Source organism: Ovis canadensis, chromosome 1, assembly GCF_042477335.2.
Source record: "Ovis canadensis isolate MfBH-ARS-UI-01 breed Bighorn chromosome 1, ARS-UI_OviCan_v2, whole genome shotgun sequence".
Classification (NCBI taxonomy): domain Eukaryota; kingdom Metazoa; phylum Chordata; class Mammalia; order Artiodactyla; family Bovidae; genus Ovis; species Ovis canadensis.
In genome coordinates this window covers 52,901,749-52,923,724 of record NC_091245.1, presented here as the reverse complement: position 1 = coordinate 52,923,724, position 21,976 = coordinate 52,901,749, and the positions used below count along the sequence as shown (strand labels likewise).

The window sequence follows — 21,976 nt, the reverse complement described above, 5'->3', positions numbered from 1 at the left end:
GTTCAACCCCTGGGTTAAGAAGATTCCCTAGAGTAGGAAATGGCAAGCTACTCCAGTATTCTTGCCTGGAAAATTCCATGGACAGGAGCCTGACGGGCTATAGTCCATGGGGTTGTAAAAAGTCAGACTCAACCGAGCACACATGCTTACTGCCCGTAAGATTCAGGTTCCCTAAGATCAGCAGTTCTCTCCTGTAAAACACTGTATGCGCAGGTGTCACACTGCCCTCTTCACATCACCCTGCTGGAAAGGGAGCTTGGGGAAGCAGTGCAAGAAAATGTTGACAGTCTGGCTGTGGCTATTGTTATGAGTATAAGTCCTTTCTCTCTGATCTAGGAGTCTGTGTCTTCTGTTAGCATTTATCAAACTGTGGGAGGCTAACTTGTCACTTTGGAAGTAGGGCAGAATATCATATCCCTTACAGTTCTTGATAACACTATGCTGTAATTGCTTTTTAAAAAAAAAAGAAAACAAAATCTCAAAATGAATTATAAATTCCTTTGGATTAGAGACTTATTTCCTACTATATCCCTAGCACTCACCACAGTGCTTGGTAAAATAACTTGTTGAATTAATGTAAGAATTAAAGATTTTAAAATTTAAAAAATAAAAAAATAAAAAAAAGAAGAAGAAAAAAAAAAAAAAAAGAGCCATGACCCAGATACTCTTTATGGCAGTCTGAAATCAATGGGAAAAAATTAAAACTTAGGTAAAACTTGAAAAAATTATTTAATATCACAGTTTTCAAATGTGGGAGGAAGTACTTTGGATGTTTTATAATGGAAAATACAAACATTTTAATGAAATACATTAAACAGTAAGGTTATAAAGACTACATAAACAGAAAACACATCTGGATTAATTAAAAAAAGAAATTTAAGTTTGATTTTCAATGAATACTTATGATTGGAAAATATGCATTTTCTAAAAATCAATGTTCTTAACAGAAAATATAAGAATTCATCTTGGGTAAACAATTTCACACCGGGAATTTTCAGAGACCATTTAGTTAATTCAGAAGTTTAAGCCAATCATAAAAAAAAATTCAGCCAACAGAACATTTAGTTCATCTACGAGTTTAAGCAAATCATGCCATTTAACCAGCACAAATCTGAACTAATTTAGTAAATATTGTGTTTAATTAAGATATAGATGCTTATATTAAATTACTTTAAAGTCTCATTTAAATATATCTCCAGATGGTTAGGAAAACATCAACTGAGAAACAGTATAAGGAAGACTGAAATTTATGAATTATGTATGAAGTCAATATATTGCTTAAGTTTCCTTAAAAGTTAGTAAATCTCATCTGAAAAGTGTTTTTTTAAAAAACCTCCAAAAAGGACATATGTGCTGGTTAGGAAAAAATTTACAACTATGACTGGTCCCCGCAAAACTAAAAAGGATGATAAGTAACACTGGCCCTTAATAACCTTATGGAGCTAGTTACAGATTGCCTTTTCTGAACAAGAAGAAAGATTCCAGATTCTCAGTGTGCAGAATTACCTTATATCAAACTCTCTGGCTTTTCTAAAATCTGATAGTCAAATTGATTACAGAAGCTGGTTAGTTAATCACAGATATTTCCCAGAGAGCTAGCTGGCTAAAATGAGATTCCTTTCTTAATAAAACCAGAAATGATCTAATGCAAAAATATGTACAGCTGACCGTTGAACAACACAGATTAGAACTGCATGGATCCACTTAAATTCGGATCTTTTAAAATAAACACATATGTGTAATGGAGATGTATTTTCTCTTCCTCATGATTTTCTTAACATTTTCTTTCCTCTAGCCTACTTTATTTAAGAATACAGTATAAAAACATACTGTACACAAAACATATGGACTATTAAAGTCCATGGAATTCTCCAGGCCAGAATATTGCAGTGAGTAGCCTTTCCCTTCTCCAGGGGATCTGCCCAACCCAGGGATTGAACCCAGGTCTCCCACATTACAGGCCAATTTTTTATCAACTGATCTATCAGGGATAGTTAAGTTTGGAGGAAGTCAAAAATTATATGAGGAATTTTAATTTTGCAGAGGGGTTAGCACCCCTAAGCCTGATGTTGTCCAAAGGTCAACTGTATATTACTAATTCTTATAGTTAGTGACACTAAAGCATGAATATGTATGACCATGTAATACTACACATTACATATTACACAATGCTATAACAATGAGACTGCTCTCAGGCATAACCTGATAATTAATTCTTTCCTATAATAAAATTGAAACAAAGTCTTTGCTTACACACAGCTGAGAGTTGAATTGTGTCCCCCTCTAAAAAAAGATATTTTGAAGTATAAACACTCAAGTACCTCAAAATGCAGTCTTATTTGGAACTAGAGTCACAGAAATAACTAGTTAAGATGACATCATATTGTAGTAGGGTAGATTCCTAATCCAATATGACTGGTTTCAAATAAAAGACAGCCATGTGACGGACTTCCCTGGAGGCCCAGTGGTTAAGAATCCACCTGCCAATACAAAGGACGTGGGTTTGATCCCTGGTCCAGGAAGAGACCACATGCAGTGGAGCAATTAAGCCCATGAGCCACAACTAGTAAAGACCATACACCCTAGAGCCCATGCTCTGCAACAACAGAAGCCACTGCAATGAGAAGCCTACGCACCACAATAAAGAGTAGCCCCTGTTAACCACAATTAGAGGAAGTCTGCGTGCATCAACAAAGACCCAGCACAGCCAAAAATAAATAAACAAATAAAAAGACAGCCACGTGAAGACACAGACACAGGGAGACCACCATGTGACAAGGAAAAGAGAGATTAAATGTATACAGCAAGTCATGGAACACCAAAGATTACCAAGAAACCACCAAAAGCTAGAAACAGGTAAGAAAGAATTCTCCTACAGGTTTTAAAGAAAACATAGCCCTGCCAACATCTTGATTTCAGACTTCTACCTTCCAGACCTGTGACAATAAAATTATAGTGTTTAAGCCATGAAGTGTATAGTATTTGTTTCAGCAGGCCCAGGAAACTAATATTAATTGTAAGTACAGAGTAGCCATTTCCTATTCCTACACTGAGTTGCATTTTTTCTGTATTAAAACCTGTCATTCATAAGTAAAACTGTTACTTAAGATACTTTTCATTTGAAAATACCATTCAAAACAGGACATCTGGCAAAAGATCATAAGGGCTAACTGGTGCTTTGGGTTTATATTCATAATTGATTACTCATTTTTAAGTCTCTGAAAGTCTGAAAATATTTGATGGCTCCAAAATATGGTTTTGGTGGCTAAACCAGTACAGAGGTTAAAAAATAAAGGTTAATGACACATGTTAACAAGAACATATCTGGAAGTAAAGTGAAGAACCCTCTATATATATTCTATTGAGCAGAAGTTTTTTAATTGGATGTATTCCCAGCTTGTGTTATTTTTGCTTTTGCTGCCACTACTTTATGCTCCTTATACCACATGAGAAGTGATGTAATATTATTTGAAGGTAGACTGAATTCAGCTAAAGATGTATTCTATAAACCTGAAAGCAACCATTAAAATAAAAAAACAATGAACTTATCCAATAAATCAACAGAGGAGTAAAATGGGATCATAAAAATATCCATTTAAACCAAAAGAAGGCAGAAGAAAAGGAAAAGAGAATATAGGTGAGATAAATGTAAAAAAGTACCATAACGGCAGATTTAAATTGTAACATACCAAAAATCTCATTAAGTACAAATGAAATAAACACCCTAATTAAAAGTTCATTCCAGAAGAAACAGGTAACCTGAATAGCATCATATCTATTTAAGAAATTGAATTTATACTCAAGAATCTCCCTACAAAGAATAATTCCAAGTTTTAACAGCTTTACTTGTGAATTCCACCAAACATTTAAGGAAGAAATATCAACACCAGTTATACACAAACACTATCAGAAACTGAAGTGGAAGGAATGCCTCTAACCTCACTGTATGGTATTGATTAATTTTGTTTCAGATTTCAGTTGTTCTAGGTTACCTCTCACTTGCATATATTGAATTTTAAAGTGTTTCAATTATTTAAGGAAATTCCCAATTCTCCTCCTGTCCAACAGCCAAAACTTTTCCATATAATGATGTTTTTATTATAAATGAACCTTAAGAGTATTTCCTCTACCATATGAAAAGGCTTCCTAAATATAGATAAGACTTCAATGGATTTGCAAAGTAATCAAATTTCAAATAAAATTCTACTGATACAGGACTTCTTTCCTTTGTAAGCACGTGAGCAAAAATATGCAGGTGATCCTTGAATAGCACAGGTTTGAACAGTGCAGGTCCACTCATAGTGGATTTTATTCAATACATAGAGTACAACACAATCTAATTGGCTGAATCTGCAGATGGAGACTCCTTGGATGCAGAAGGCTGACTGTAAAGTTACATGCTGGTTTTCGATTGCACTGGGGATGGGGAAGAGGGTGCCCTAACCCCCATACTGTTCAAGGGTTAACTGTAAATGTATTTGATTAAAGTAAATATTTCTAAATTCACTTTAAAGAGAAATGGAAACCATCTATTATTTTCTTTACAGACTGTGCCTGTAGGTACTAAGTATTTAAATTTGTAAAAATCCAAAGCCTTGTTTCATATCTAGAGGTTAAGCATACTTGAAAACTAACTAATCAAACTTCACATAATGATCATCTTTTAAAGGACCTTGGAACTAACATAATTTTTATCTAGTTTATTAAGCAAATGTTTTGTAATCCAAGGGTTTTGAAAACTATGTCCAAACTCTTTAAATAAATATTTGATAAATGAAATATGTCAATTCCTCAATTAATAAACTTTTAATTTTAAGCATATCATATATGATAACACATTGAGGAGAAAAACTTCCTTTAAAGGCATAAAAATATTTCAGATAAAATGACAAAGTACTTTTCCAAAAGACTTTCATATTTTCTAATTGTTACATCACATTAAGGCAAGTTATATCACATAATATATAATAAAATAACATGTATACATTAACATACCGTGTCTTGCTTTGGAATTTGAACTAAAACAGAAAGAAGTTGCTCTGTATCAAGAAATCTTGCTATAACTGAAACAAACAGAAAATATGCAGTTAAACTTTATGTTACAGTTTAAAATATAGAGTATATAAAGTATTATCCCCAAATAATAATATAGCACAGTTTTACCTGCAAATACCACTTGTTTTAATTGTCTTCATCTATTTTACATTTATCAGAGATAAAATAATAAATTCTAGTGTTCTTTTCTTAACTTTGATTACTCAGAATTTGTCTTCAAATTTTGACACTGTTGATCACCCCTTCTTTCTTGAAACTCTACTTCTCTGACTTAAATATGTTGCTTATCATAATTTTCTTCCCACTTTTTTGATCTCTAACTTTTCTTCATGATACTTAAAAGGTAAGATTAAAAGTCTAAAAGCATCGGTCAACCACTAACCATGTAACTTTCCAGGAGTTATCTAATATCTCTGAACTTTAGCTGTTCTCATCTTTTAAAAGATGAGATGGTTCATCAAAAAAATAAACACAGAACTACCATATGATCTAGCACCAGGGTATATATCCAGAGAAAACAAAAATACTAATTCAAAAAGATATAAGTACCCCTATGTTCACAGCAGCATTATTCATAATTGCCAAGATATGGTACCTAAATGTCCATCAAGAAACAGTGAATAAAGAAGTTGTGATACACACACACACATATATGTATACATGTATGCATACACAATGGAATACTATTTAACCATAAAAAAACAGTAAAATTCTGTCATTTGTGAAAACATGAATGGATCTAGAGGATATTACACTTAGTGAAATAAATCAAGCAGAGAAAGACAAAAAAATATATGTGGAACCTAAAAACTAAAACAAATGAGCAAATATAACAAAACAGAAACAGACTCACAGATACAAAGAACCAACTAGTGGTTACCAATGGGGAGAAAGCAGGAAGGAGGGAAAAGAGATGGATGGGGGATTAAGAGGTACAAACTACTATGTATAAAATAAGTAAGCTATAAAGCATATGTTATACAGCATAGTGAATATAGCCATAAATTTGTAATAACTTTAAACAGAGTATAATCTTATGAAAATTTTGAATCATTATGTTGTACATCTGACACTAATATTGTAAATCAACCATATCCCTGTGAAAATAAATTAAATTTAGAGACTTCCCTGGCAGTCCAGTGGTTAAGACTCCGTACTTCCAATGCAGGGAGTACAGGTTCAATCCCTGGTTGGGGAACTAAAATCATGCATACCACAAAATTTAATTAACTACTTAAATATTTTGAAGTTTTTAAAGCAGAACATAAGACATGATATGTTCAAGTAACTAAAAGAAGTTTAATTATACTAGAAGAAGGAAGAATGAAAAGTGACAAGTAACAAGAGGTGCTGTGGGAAATGAGAAAGAAAGCCATACAGAAGAGTTTGGGTTTTATCCTAAAAGCATTAGAAGAGATTGAAAGATTTTATGCAAGTGGGTATGTGGTAGCCCTGCAAAGATTTCCCCATTCTAATCCCTGGAACCTTTGTATATGTTATCTGGTAGCAGGGACTTTGATGATGAGATGAAGTTTAAGCTTCTTGAAATGGAGAGATTATTCTGGATTATTTGTTAGTCCCAAATTAATCAATCACAAGAGTCCTTCTAAGAGAGAGGCAGGAGGATAGGTCAAAAAGAGAAGATATAAGGACAAAAGCAGAAGCTACAAAATAGAGAAGAAACTGTTCTCCTGGCTTTGAAGACGGAGGAAGAGCCATGAGTTAAGGAATGTAGAAGGCCTCTAGAAACTGCAAAAGGCAAGGGAACAATTTTGTCCCAGAGCCTCCAGAAGAAAAATGAACCCACTAAAACATTGACTTCAGCCCAGTAAAACTGATTTATGACTTTCAGAATTGTAAGATAATCAATTCATGCTGTTTTAAGCCTCAAAATTTGTGGTAATTTGTTATATCAACAGGAAGAAACTAATAAAGAGTAATATGTTCACACTTATATTTTCAAAAGATTACTCAGGCTCCAATATAGAGAAGAGACTATAAAGAACAAGGCTGGAGGACAAGGCCAAATAGAAGGCTGCAGAAATAACTCAGATTATAGATAAATGATAACCTGGGCTGGAGCAGCAGCACTGGGAATAGAAGCTAATACCTATAAGATATATATAGAAAAGAGACTTTATAGAATTTGATGATTAATTTCAGAGAAGGTAAGTGTCAAGAATGACTTTCAGTTGGTCATCTGGTTTGGTTAAGAGCTTGGATGTAGAGCTATTCTTTGAAATCAGAAGGGATTGACTTAGAAGGAAAAATGGCACAATCTGGATACATTAAATCTGAGGTGATTAAGAAAGATCTAATAAGTGTTCAGTAGGCAATAAGATACATGGGGCTGAAGTTCTGTAAATATATCTGGGCATGAAATGTAAATTTGGAAGTTACAGGTATGTGAATGATAATTATAAGACCAAGAAGATGGGTAAATTATATAATAAGAAAATACAGAGTAAAAAGGCAACCTAAGACATAGTTTTGAAGCACCACAGCATTCAGGGAATAAGCAAAGGAAAACGAGCCTAAAAAGAAGACTCAGAATTCTTTTTCTCTTCCATTTGAAAGGAAGGAATCTGGGGTTTTCACTCTGTTACCTGATCAATGACAGAACTTTCTAAAGAGATTCCAAGACAGTCTACAGTCCTTCAGTCTATTTGTAAATTATAAAGATAATATTACAAGGGAGATGGACAGTCAGAAACTTCTTAAAGAAGTGAGCAACAAAGCTTTAAAAAAAAAAGGAAACTCCAAAGAAGTAGGAGGAAAGTCAAATCGTATAATCACAGAAGCAAAAGGTAGTAATTTAATAAGGAGAGATTTTGGCAGTACCAGCGAAGTTGGATTTCAAATAGAACTGTGTGTGTGTTAGTCGCTCAGTCATATCTGACTCTTTGCAACACCATGGATTGTAGCCTGCCAGGTTCCCCCGTCCACAGGATTCTCCAGGCAAGAATACTGGAGTGAGTTGCCATGCCCTTCTCTAGGGGATCTTCCTGACCCAAGGATAGAACCCATGTCTCCCGCATTCCAGGCAGATTCCTTACCATTTGAGCTACCTGGGAAGCCCCAAATAGAACTAATATGTGCCCATTAAATTTAACAACAATGAAAATGTCTTAGGCTTGGTTCTCCACAAAGAGACTCTGAAATGAGGATTTATATGTAAGTAATAGATTAAGAATTTGCTTCCATGAGAAACCAATAGAGAAGAGAAGGACAGGAAAGGGGGAAAAAGCCAAGCAAAAGCATAATTTCAGGCAAAATTCTATGGAGGGTAACTTCAGTTCATGCTGCAGAAGAACTTCTGGACTTTAAGTTACATTCATGGTTATTGCCAAAACAGTGTGAGGCAGTTAGGCTTTCATATTCCCACACTATTCAGTCATTTAAGGGCCCACAAGGCATATTTGACCCTCTCTGCTTAGAGCACAGCCCTCTAATAGCCTGAGGGTAGAGCTCTAAAGTGAGTCCAGGTGCCGGCCATTAGAAGCAAAAGCACACAGAACAGGGAAAAGGGGCCCAGAGAAAATTAAGAGAGACCCAAGAGGATATGGAGAGAAAACCAACAATGTCTGCTATACTGACCCTGACAAGAGCAGTCTTAGCACAGTAGTGGGCACAGAAAGAAGACTGATTGAAATGGGGTGATGAGAAGACAGTATGTGCATAAAATTTGTTTTTCAACAGGTGTTGAAAGGTAGAATAGAGATAAGATGTTGCTGTAAACCACAAGGGTGACCAGTTAAAAAAAAAGCCTTTTCACACTTTTTCCAAAGCCTCACAAAATACATAGGAATACATAGAAAAAAATGAATATATTCAGCAACACTGGAAATGCAGTCACAGTCAGTATAATGTCAGAATTTTAAAGAAATTATACTAATTAAAAGATATTTAGAATTGGATTGAAGAAACCTAAAGACTGTAAATGCTTTCTAGATTTTCATGTACTACTTCAGTTTAGACCACCAAAACAACAGTGGGGATATAGAAGACAGATCAAGCGGCTGAAGTCCAGGAACTAGACTCGGATCAGTGCAGATAAACTGCCCTTCCACTTACAGATTTAAGAAAAAAAATCACACTACCATGCCAGTGAACAGGTGCCAAGGGCACCTCTTACCTCATGAGTTGGACTGCATTCCCACAAAAGAAATTTGGTAATCCCAAATTCTGGTATCTGAATGTGACATTACTTGGAAACTAGATCTTTGCAGATGTCATCAAATTAAGATAATATTATTAGGATGAGCCTTAATCCAACAGGACTGGTATCATTTTAGGAAGACATGTATTTTTAATAATTTGCGTTTGTAAAAACAGATGATGTTTACCTGACTGAAGTCCAAAAAAGAGTTCCTCATCTTGAAGCAGTTCCTGAACACAATCTAATCTCATGCTAATTGTTTCAACATCAACTAGAGGTTCTAATATATTAGAACGAAGTCTTCTACTTCCTCCAGGAGTCTTAGTATAATTTAGAACACCAAAGAGCGTGTGATTATTCCTTTAAAAGCACAATTAGGAAAATTTCATTAAGTATACAAAGGAGAAACCAATAAAACTGTAATTTAACTTTTTAAAATTTATTTAATTACTTTACAATATTGTGGTTTTTGCCATACATCAACATGGATCAGTCATGGGTGTACATATGTCCCACCATCCTGAACCCCACTGCCACTTCCCTCCCCACCCCACCCCTCTGGGTTGTCCCAGAGTACCAGCTTTGGGTACCCTGCTTCATGCATTGAATTTTCACTGGTCATCTATTTTACATATGGTAATATACGTTTCAGTGCTATGCTCTCATATTGTCCCACCCTTGCCTTCTCCCACATAGTTTTAAAATAATCCTATAATCTACAATAGTGATTCTCAAACTTTCATATTCATACAAATCACATGAAGATTCTGATTCAGTCTGGGATGAGGCCTGATAATCTACATTTTAAATAAACTCTCAAGTATGCTGTCAGTCAGTGAAGCACACTTTGATTAACAAGGATCTACAGCATCTTCTTGCATCAGTGAATGAGTTCTTTTCATAGACCAGTTACAATACTCAGATTAATATAAAATGTTCTAGTCCATGGCATTCTATCAATAATAACAAGATATCAATAATACATACTTAAGGGAGAAGAGAACTTTGATAAAACATATATTTAACATAATCACTCTGTTCTAATTTATGAAGTTAGAGAATTATAAAAGAGAAAGAAGGAAAAGAATATCAGGTACAGAAACTATTACAAACAGGATTATACAGAAAATGACAAGAAGTACTGCTTTAGTTAGGTTGGTTCAGAAAGACCTGTATTTATATCTGACAGTTGAATTAAGACATCCATACCAAGATGATGATGAGATGGGAATAATTATGACAATGATGGTGAGAATAGCTAACATACTGAACACAAAGTATATGCCAGGCCTTATTCTAAGAAATGTACATATATTATTTAATTCTAATAACCATGGTATGAGCTAGATGCTATTATTAACCATATTTTATAAGGGAAGAAACTGAAACACAAAGAAATTAAGTAATCTGCCTGAGGTTTCCAAATAAGTGAACAGCAATAATAAAAGAGTTACCAGTTTAAAGGGGCAAAACAGAACAGCAATTTAAGCCCAGGTAGTCTTCCCAGTGGGGAAGGAAATGGTAACCCACTCCAATATTCTTGCCAGGAGAATCCCGTGAACAGAAGAGCCTGGCAGGCTACAGTCCATGTGGCCCCAAGAATCAGACACGATTTAGCAACTAAACCACCACCAGTCTTCCTGGCTCTAGAACCAGAAAGATCAAGGTTGGTGGAGCACTGCAAAGTAAGAATTAAGGGAAATGAATAAAGAAGTTGAAAGAAATCAGAACATAGACATCCTTGTAGGCCATGGTAAAGAGTCTGAATTACATTCTAAAGGTAAGAGGAGTACTGGAAGACTTTTAAGCATTAAAGTTTCAAGATGTAATTTCTGGTTTAAAAAATCACTTTCTGGCCAATAGGTTGAGAATAGACTAATTGTAGGGAGAGGAAGAAGACAGAGAGACAAGTTAGGGGTATTATACTATATAGTAGTCCAGGCTAAAATGATGGAGGTATGGATTAGAGTTGTGGGGGCTTCCCTGGTGGCTCAGCAGGTAAACAATCCACCTGCAATGTAGGAGACACGGGAGATGCAGCTTCAGTTCCTAGGTTGGGAAGATAACCTGGAGGAGGAAAGGAAACCCCACTCCAATATTCTTGCCTCAAAAATCCCATGAACAGAGGAGCCTGGCAGGCTGCAGTCCAAAGGGTCACAAAGAGTCAGACACAACTGAGCAACTGAGCAGTAAAAGTATGGTGTTAAGTTTGTAGACTTGGAAATGATAAGACCCAGAATATGAACGTACTCTAAAGGCTGAGTCAAGAGTATTTACTGACATATTGAATCGGGGTTAAGAGAAGAAAGGAAATAAAAATGATTTAAGCTATCAGACTATCAAATTTTTGGTATATCAACTTAAACATATTTTTAAGAAATTACTCAAATCAAGCCCTGGCTGGGAGTCGGGAGAAGGTTACCATAGGTAAGTTACAGGTACAATTTTGAGGAACAAATTCCTGTTCTTTCACAGGAACAAAAGAAGTAGGGAGCACACCTAAACCTGCCATTTGCTATAGAAATCAATGATGGAAACTATACTGAACAAGTGACAAGTCCATAGAAGCATTAGAGCTATTCAGATAGTTCAGTAGGTAGCATGCTCATCTTTCAACCTAATATTCTTTGGTTTAAGTCAGGCAAAAGACCTCAATTTCTCCTCTCAACTACAATATGAACTCTTGGAGGTCAAATATCCTATCATTAAATATATAGCAGAAACTCAAGCAATGTTTGATGATGACAATAGTCAAACAATGATTAACTATGAAATGTGACAAAGTAAAACTGAGTATAAAACCCTTTGTAATAATCACCAGCCTTAGTTATTGACTGTCTATGTTACCCTATGTTATTTTAACTTAGAAAGTAAACAACAGAGTAGTTTATCCATATATTATTTTATCTTTCTCCAGGCAACAGAAAAAATATTACTTATTCATTAAGCTGGAAAGCAATAACTACTATTAATTACATTCTCCTTTAAAAAGTTATAATTTTGATCACCATTATCCAGTGAAATTGCAAAGGTGCAGAGGTCACTACACAGATGGATGACAAAAAGTAGTATAGACAGTAATATTCCTACTTTACTAAAAGTAGTACCAACAGTACCTAGATAGATCTAAACTGTTCTTGATGACTAAAGTAAATAATAAACAAAATTAGATATGTCTGGAGATTTCATACAGTGGAAAGTAAAGTAAAGATAAGAACGCACAAAGCAACAGAAATATTTAAACACTGCAGCTCTGAAACTGGCACAAGCACCTTAAGGCTTCAATTGTCTAAAGCACTCTTTATTCTATTCAATATTCTTAATACTAAAATTTGTATTTAAGTTTATACCTTTCATTGATATCTGAGGTTATCGATATATTAATTACTGAAAGCTGAGATTTTACTCCAAGCTTACTTACTCCCAACCTGCACTTTACCAAACTAAATAGCTTAAGTTTCCTTGCACATACCATATTACTATATTGAAAATCATGCTTTCAAAACCTTTTTATTCACTGTCTTACTACTTTTTTTACTCTTTAATCTGGATAACTTCTATTTATATTTCAAAACTCATGTTAGGGCTAAAAAAAAAAAATGTCAAGGTATTATCCCCTCTAGAAAACCGTTTCTATAATAATTCTTTTACTCCTTAACTAAGCCAAATTAACGTTCTCTCTCTGCTATGATCTAAACATTTTTTATGCAAATTTTCATCACCATACAGTCGACCCTTTCTATAGGCAGTTGACTCCAAGACCTCTAATGGATACCAGAATCCGTGGATACTTAAGTCCTTTATATAAAATGGCCTACTACAGTGGGCCCTCCATATCCACAAGTTCCATATCTGTGAATTCAACCAACTGTGGGTCCCTCGGCTACAGAAGGCCTGATGTACTTAGTACATGTTAATGACCTATGATACTACAGTCTCCTCCTCCAGACTATAATTCCTCAAGGAGATAAACCATGACTCACTAATTCTTTGTACCAAACTGAACCCATATTAAACGATGTAGTTTATCTCTACTATAAACACTACCACAGGTTGATTACATTCTCTTCTAATGACATTTTTATTCTAGGTTAGGTACCTCAACCATCACGAACTCATAAATACTTCATGTTTACAGTGTGTATGTGCATGTGCACGGACAACACACACATATGCACAAACACATGAGCAATCTCCCATTCTCCCTTTCATTCATGTTTACCATCAATATTCATCTAACTGAAGCTAATAATAAACCAATAAAACCACAATCTAGTCATACACAAAGACCATTTTTATCATTTTCAACTACTTCACCTTCTCAAATGATTATGTAGCCCCTTGAATTTCCTGTATTTAATGCTGCGATTCATGGGGTTGCAAAGAGTCGGACACGACTGAGCAACTGAACTGAACTGAATGCTTTTACAACTGGTTATTTCAGCATTGCGGTATTCTGCACACAATAACTTCTTTTTTGTTATGGGAAAAACATACAAAACACAAATTTTACCATTTTAACCATATTACGCTCACTTTTCAGTGCCACTAGGTATACTTGCAATAATGTGCAACCATCACCACCATTCGTTTCCAGAGCTTTCTCACCATCCCAAACATAAACTCTGAATCCTTAAATAACTCTCTCATTCCCCAGTTCCCCCAGCCCTTGATAACCTGTCTACTTTCTGTTGCCATAAATTTGCCAATTCTAGGTACTTCACCTTTTGAGTCTAGCGTATTTCACTTAACACAATGTTTTCAAGGTTCATACATCTTGAGGCAGAATTTCATTCCTTTTTAAAGCTGAATGATATTCCATTATATGTATACATCTTATTTGTATACACTTTATTAGTCACTGGTTGATGGACATTTGGTTTGTTTCCACATTTTGGCTACTGTGAATAATGCTGCTATGAACACTTGTGTTCAAGTATCTGTTTGAATCTCCACTCTCAGTTCTTCTGGGTATATACCAAGAAGCAGAATTTCTGGATCATATGGTAATGCCAAATTTAGCTTTTTGAGGAACCACCACATTGTTTCTCAAAGTGACTGCACCATTTTATATCCCTACCATAAATGGATTAGGATTCTAATTTCTCCATCCTTCCCAATTCTTTTCTTCCATTTATTTAATAATAACTATACTAACAGTATGAAGTGATAACTGTGTTTTTGATATGTATTTCCCTAACAACTAGTGATGTTGAGCTCTTGCTTATTATATCTCTGTATATCTTCTTTGGAGAAATGTCTGTTCAAGTCTTCTGCTTAATTTTGAAATGACTGTCAGCTTGTTTTTTTCTTATTTAGTAAAAATATCTTTTTAAAACTTGATTTTGGTGAAAACATTTGAGCAGTTCAGCAACAATGGTATAAATATTAAAAATGTTTATTTTCAATATTTCTCCACCAAACAACTTTAAAAAATATATATGGAATTTAGGAAGATGGCAATGACGACCCTGTATGCAAGACAGGGAAAGAGACACAGATGTGTATAACGGACTTTTGGACTCAGAGGGAGAGGGAGAGGGTGGGATGATTTGGGAGAATGACATTCTAACATGTATACTATCATGTGAATTGAATCGCCAGTCTATGTCTGACGCAGGATGCAGCATGCTTGGGGCTGGTGCATGGGGATGACCCAGAAAGATGTTATGGGGAGGGAGGTGGGAGGGGGGTTCATGTTTGGGAATGCATGTAAGAATTAAAGATTTTAAAATTAAAAAAATATATATATAAAGTAACTATTCATAGAAAAATATGACAATAAAATATACTGATATATTTCCTAATAAAAAATGGATAATCTTACCTAGAGTCTTGATTATTAATTAGTAATTCAAGGTTTTGGGCTGATGATGAATCTATCATGGCTGTCTGTTCACTACCCTGGAAACAAATCTTTAGCGATTTTGGTGCGTAAACTGAATTTTGAATAAATTCAACATATTTTAATAAAGCTGCAACAGCTGCAAGGCAGTAATATCTGTAAGGTAACCGATGATACATCACTATAAATCTCTGCAATAAAAGTATTGCTATAAAGGAAAACATTTATTTTACTTTTAATAGCAAAATTATAAATATTTGCATAGCATTGCCTAAATTCAAAGGGAAAAAGCACTCCAAGTGTTCCTCACTTTTGATGACTAGTTAAATTACCTCTAAAGCATAAAAGTTGATAAAAACAGACAATTTTCTGAAGTCTGAGACTTAAAGAATAAAGTTATAAAGAATAAAAACTGGATTGCCAGTAAGTCACGTTAGAATTCAACATTCAATGGTGCCATTCTAAGTACATATTCAAATAATATTGAGAAAGTCTGAGGGTTTAAAAGATACAGTCAGGAGACCATAATGTATAGGAATGTACCTCATTCTTATATACATCCTATAATGTATAGGATCTTGGTGAGAAAAGTCGTCATGATTAACTTAGTGACAAATAATCCTACCTGGCTCAAAGAAAGTGTCTGTTTAGCAAGTTCTAAAAAATATCTATTCCAAAAGTATCATTTCCTGTCTCATTTCGAAGGGGTAAAGGTGTGAAATAACAGGAACACAGCTTTACCTGTGTTTCACTTCTGTGCCCTAACATTTCTAGTAGCTCTGGCTACTTAAGCTTTTCATCTCAAAGTAAAGTGAGCAGCAATGATTAGGGCAATAGATTATGACTAATTTGGAGAAATTCTATATAAATTAAGTCAGCAAGATATGCCCTGTGTATAAATTTCAGTTAATTACGTTACTATTCAGTAATTACTGAGTGTGTTTTATGAAACTTTTCTTGGCATTTTTCTCGGTGGTAGGTATATAGCAAAGAACAAAACAGACAAAAGACCTTTCCCTCCTGGAATACACACTAGGGACTTTCTACTTCCCCCAAATCTTAACTTACTTGGACTGAACCTCCATTAGGACAGTGTTGAATTCTGCTATGCATAACTGTTCAATGTATTCTAGTCCTTTTGTTTCATTGAAGTATTTCCTTTGGATAGTAGTGAAATTAACATTCTGAAAAGAATTTTTAATTTCAAAATAAATTTTAAGTTTCATGCACTTGCCCAAAACTGCTTTCTTAAACACATGCTCATACATGGGTAGGTAGCTTAAAATATTGTGCAAAACTTATTTTTCATTATTTATTATTTTCTAGAGTTAAATAAGTTTTTCTAGTTATTTGCTAAGTGAATTTGAGTAGTCTGTAGCTCTTATTAATCTATACTCACATGAAATTTAAGTACAATAATAAAAAAAATGAGTCTCTGACTTCTACTAACTTTATTCTACAACAACAACAAAGGTTTTACATTCAGCATCATATTGGGCTTCCCTGGTGGCTCAGCTGGTAAAGAATCTGCCTGCAGTATAGGAAACCTGGGTTCAATCCCTGGGCTGGGAAGATCCCCTGGAGAAGGGAAAGGCTACCCATTCCAGTATCCTGGCCTGGAGAATTCCATGGACTATATAAACCATGGGGTCACAAAAAGTCAGACATGACTGAGAGACTTTCACTTTCAATATATTATCATAATTGAGAGAGGGTAAATATTATAATATACTAGTTGGGAAAGCAAAAAATACCAATTCCAGATATCAAATCTATGAAATATTATCTACATGAGGTGAATTTAGTTTATAGAATAAAGAAAAGGAGATAATGGAACTTTTTTAAAAAGAGCAAAATTTAAAAAAGCATGCAGTCACAAAATAAAAGGTCTGCTTATTTTGAATAAAAGTATTAGGTTAAAAAGGCAGTATATTAGCAATGGACTCTGAAAGAGTTGTAAGACTGAAAAAATAAAGTCACAAGCAGGTATGGAATTTGATAGGTCTCAAGACTATTTGAACAGTTATCTCATTTAATCTTCCCAATATAACTCTATGACATAAGTCATATTTATCTATAATTTTTCTCTAAGTTAAATTCTGAGAAGCCAAGTAACTTTTCTAATATTAAAGAATTGACAATATGCCAGAGCTCAGACTTGAATTTAGATTTCTTTGACTACAAAGTCCATGTTTCTTCCATTTCATACTGCTTATTTAATTGAGGTCCTTTTATGATAAGTATGATAACAATGTTAACAACAATAATAACATTGTTTTTTTTCCCCTCTGCTTATGATTCTTTCATACAAAATATTGAGGTGGCCAAAAAGTTCATTTTTCATGTTATAGAAAAACCTGACCAAACATTTTGGCCAACTCAGTATTTCTATAGGACTTCCCAGGTGGTTCAGTGGTAAAGAATCTGTCTGTCAATGCATGACATGCAGGAGACACATGTTCAACCCCTGGTTCAGGAAGATACCCTGGAGAAGAAATTGGCAACACACTCCAGTATTCTTGCCTGGGAAATCCCATAGACAGAGAGGCCTGGCAGGCAACGGTCACAGGCTCGCAAAGAATCGACAAGACTTAGTGACTAAGCACGCATGCAATACTTCTATGGCTCTCTCACTCTCACTCCTTTCAAGACTTTACCCAAATGAAACCTCACCAATGAGACCATTTCTGATTACCCGATATAAAATACCAGTTCTCTAGGAGATAGATACTATTATTGTCCTTATTTTACTGACAAATAAAAACTGAAGTTTAAAGAGGTTGGATGGCATCACCAACTCAATGGACATGGGTTTGGGTGAACTCTGGGAGTTGGTGATGGACAGGGAGGCCTGGCATGCTGCGGTTCATGGGGTCACAAAGAGTCAGACCGACTGAGAAACTGAACTGAACTGAACTGAAAAAGGCTGAGTAACTTAACTTGCACACAGTCATTTAGAATCAGAATTTGAAACCACAACTGTCTGGCTCATCTGTCCTTAAGCACTAGGCTATATCGCCTTACATCTCAAGGGTAGTAGATATATGTTGTTTTCACCTTCAGAGAATTTATCTATCCCACATTCTATGTTGCTCTACCCATTTAGGGCTGTCAATTACAGTACTCTGTGCCCCAAAGCAAAAAGTCAATGACCAGGGATTAATCAATCATAGTGCTTCTACCCCCAGAAACAGAGATTAATATAACATGTGGGAGCATGAGCAAAACAGTAACAGTTCAGGGTCCTTCTCTCGAATTCATATATGGACACTGGCTGCTAAGTTGCTTCAGTCACATTCGACTCTGTGCGACCCCAGAGATGGCAGCCCACCAGGCTCCCCCGTCCCTGGGATCCTCCAGGCAAGAACACTGGAGTGGGTTGCCATTTCCTTCTCTAATACATGAAAGTGAAAAGTAAAAGTGAAGTCGCTCAGTCATGTCCGACTCCTAGCAACCCCATGGACTGCAACCTACCAGGCTGCTCCATCCATGGGATTTTCCAGGCAAGAGTACTGGAGTGCGGTGCCATTACCTTCAGGAAGAAGTTACTTTTCTGCCTCCTGTATACTCTGGAAAACCCCCTTATTACCTAAAACATTTTTCTTTTTCAAAGTATATCAAAAGTACCAAAGTAAATAAGTGAATTCTTCATCATCTTTATTACATGTATTCAGTTCAGTCACACAGTTGTGTCTGATTCCTTGTGACCCCATTGACTGCAGCACACCAGGTGTCCCCGTCCATCACCAACTCCCAGAGCTTGCTCAAACTCATGTCCATCGAATAGGTGATGCCATCCAACCATCTTATCCTCTGTTGTCCCCTTCTCCTGCCTTCAATCTTTCCCACTACTAATTATATGTATTAGTAGTCCCTTAGCTTAGAACTTGTACTTAGTGAGTACTTTATGGTAAATATAAAGTTACTCAAATTATTGTTCGTTAATATATTAGAAAATGGATTTTTAAAAATACAAATATCTTGAATGTTACTATTGAGAATAAAAAAACCACTTACCTTGAAATTTTCTGTGATAAGAGTAAACAACTTGGTTGAATTCCCCACAACACAAGCAGTATTTGACATTATTATTTCCAAAGGTGATAAAATTTTAAGTTTAGTGATCACCTAAAATTGTTTGAATAAATAATCTCTTAAATGTAGGCTTAGGAGTCTCTAAAACCAAAAATGTTTCATATTTTCCTGAGAGATAAGTGCTTATAATTAATTCAGAGATACACAAAATTACAACTGTCCTAATTATATATTTTAGTTAAATATATTTCTAATGATGCTATGTTAAACATACATTCTATAAAATTATAAATATATTATCATAAACATAGGCTGTATTTTACTCATAATAGTTTATATCAGCTGTAAGCCCCCAAATAATTTGAACTTATCAAGTAGGCATTCCTTAAAAACAATTTTTTTAAATAAAATCATCTACTCGGTATTTTATTCATCTCCATGAAAAACATAAACATTCAATAGCTATCTATGTTGACTCAATCAGTATAGCCACACTGGTATAGCTTAGAAGCTGAAAAGTACAGAAACACAGATAAGAAACATCCGTTTTATGACTGATGCTTTTCACAGTGTAAGGTAAATTCGAACTATCCTAGACACAAAAATTCTTAATATGTCAAACATTCCAGTTTTAAAAAAACCTTTTAGCCTATCATTTTTAAATTGCAAAGAAATGTGAAATACCCAGATACATAGTACTAATATCATTTAGGTTGTTAAGTATATTTAAAAATTAATTATTAGGTAGAGAGAAGAAATCTACATACTAGGGAACCAAAAAGGGGAATAAGAGAAAGAAATAAAGAATAATAAAACATTAAAAATAACATAGTATTTAATATTTTTTCATAATAGAATTCAAGTCAAATAACTTTTTAGAATATAGAGATTAGGAATAGACTTCCCATACCTGACAAGTCACACAAATTCCCATGACAACAGACCAGTGGACCAAATTAATGATGAGTGATAGAAAGTGAAGGCAAGAAGTTGAGGGACTAAATTAAAACTGATCTAAAACACTAGTCTCCCTTATTTCTAGAATATAAAATTAAAATACATTTCAGTGGAAACAACCCTTTGGAGATAGCATTATGACACATGCTATTTTTGGAATAAGTCCAGGAATTACTAGAAGATATTAATTTTAGAAACAGTAATAGTAATTTGGAATATTCAAATAACAGAAAAACATGTTATTTCAGAACAAAATAATATTTAAAAATTAAAATCAGATGTAAAAAATGTTTCTTTTAATTCAGAGTAACCTAGATTGGTGCAATAATGAATAACCATTATTCTAACAAAAAGTAAACTAATTAGGGAAGCACTGACTTGAAAAGCTTCAAAGTACCCCCTAGATGAACCATTTTCTAGGAGTATAAATACTTACCTTTGCATATGTTGTATTGTCCGCAAACTGAGATAATACAATTTGTGGGCTTTTTAAATCAATACTTGCCATTCCTATTTCACCTCTGGCAAGTCCTCTCCCTTCTACAACAGCTACAATAACTGAAGGAGAGTGTGCAGAAACTGCAGATGAGGATGTAGCTGTCAAAATTGTTGAAAGAAAATATATAAACATAATATTTTGTAGTTCTTTCTCATAAGATCTCAAAGCACCAAATCAATGGCAGAGTTTTAATACCAAAAAAAAAAATCTTATTTTCCTCATCAAAATAAAATCTTTCCATATCCAGACCAAATAAAAATGTTAATTCTCTATTTTGCCAAAACTTAACTTCACATTTAGAAATAATAAATTACATATTGTCTTATTTTGCATTTTACTGGAGTGAAATCATAAAGAAACACTAAATTTGGATAAGAAAACATAATCTTATTTTGTCATTTAAAAGCTATATGAATTTGAGCAAATTATTTCATAATAAGTAATCAAAAATCACAAAATACAATGTAACAACTGCCCTATCTGACTGAAGAGGTAGCTAAAAGGATCAAATGGGATAATATACACAAATGCATTTTATATAGTATAAATCATACAGCTATAAACTGTAGTAACTAGATATCTGTATAAGGTTGGATATTTTATTAATGTGCCAAGAATGTTCAAAGTTCTTTATTGAATTAACTTTGTCACCATGATTCTATCAATTGTTGCTGTTCATTCGCTAAGTCATCTCCAACTCCTTGCAACCCCATGAACTGTGGCACACAGACTTCCCTATCCTTCACTATCTCCTGGAGTTTCCTCAGACTCATGTCCATTGAGTCAGTGATGCCATCCAACCATCTCATATTCTGTTGCTCCCTTCTCCTCTTGCCCTCAATCTTTCCCACCATCAATCTTTTCCAGTGAGTTGGGTTCTTCACATCAGGAGGCCAAAGTACTGGAGCTTCAGCTTCGTTATCAGTACTTCTAGTTAATACTCAAGGTTGATTTCCTTTAGGTTGGACTGGATCTCCTTGCAGTCCAAGGGATTCTCAAGAGTCTTCTCCAGGACAATTTCAAAGCATCAGTTCTTTGGCGCTCACCCTTCCTTATGGTCTAATTCTCAAATCCATACATGACTACTGGAAAAACCACAGCTCTGACTGTATGGACCTTTGTTGGCAAAGTAATGTCTCTGCTTTCTAATTTGTTGTCTAGGTTTGTCATAGCTTTTCTTCCAAGGAGCAAGGGTCTTTTAATTTTGTGGCTGCAGTCACCATCCACAGTGATTTTGGAGCCCAAGAAAATAAAGCTTGTCACTGTTTCCACCTTTTCCCCATCTACTTGCCATGAAGTGATGGGACTGGATGTCATGATCTTAGTTTTTTAAATGTTGAGTCTTTAAGCCAGCTTTTCTCACTCTCCTCTTTCACACTCATCTAGAGGCTCTTTACTTCCTCTTCACTTTCAACCATTAGAGTGG

General features: G+C 34.7%; 1 protein-coding gene across 1 annotated transcript in view; it reads right to left on the bottom strand.

Annotated features, from left to right (window-relative positions):
- Window positions 1-21,976, bottom strand: part of MSH4 (mutS homolog 4) — an 86,721-nt gene that overhangs the window by 46,088 nt on the left and 18,657 nt on the right. The window contains exons 3-8 of the mRNA XM_069594877.1: window positions 20,488-20,648; window positions 19,077-19,187; window positions 16,128-16,243; window positions 15,042-15,215; window positions 9,402-9,574; window positions 4,996-5,063 (exon numbers count right to left, since the gene is read on the bottom strand). Coding sequence (XP_069450978.1) covers window positions 4,996-5,063; window positions 9,402-9,574; window positions 15,042-15,215; window positions 16,128-16,243; window positions 19,077-19,187; window positions 20,488-20,648 — 803 coding nt within the window. The remainder of the gene's footprint in view (window positions 1-4,995; window positions 5,064-9,401; window positions 9,575-15,041; window positions 15,216-16,127; window positions 16,244-19,076; window positions 19,188-20,487; window positions 20,649-21,976) is intronic.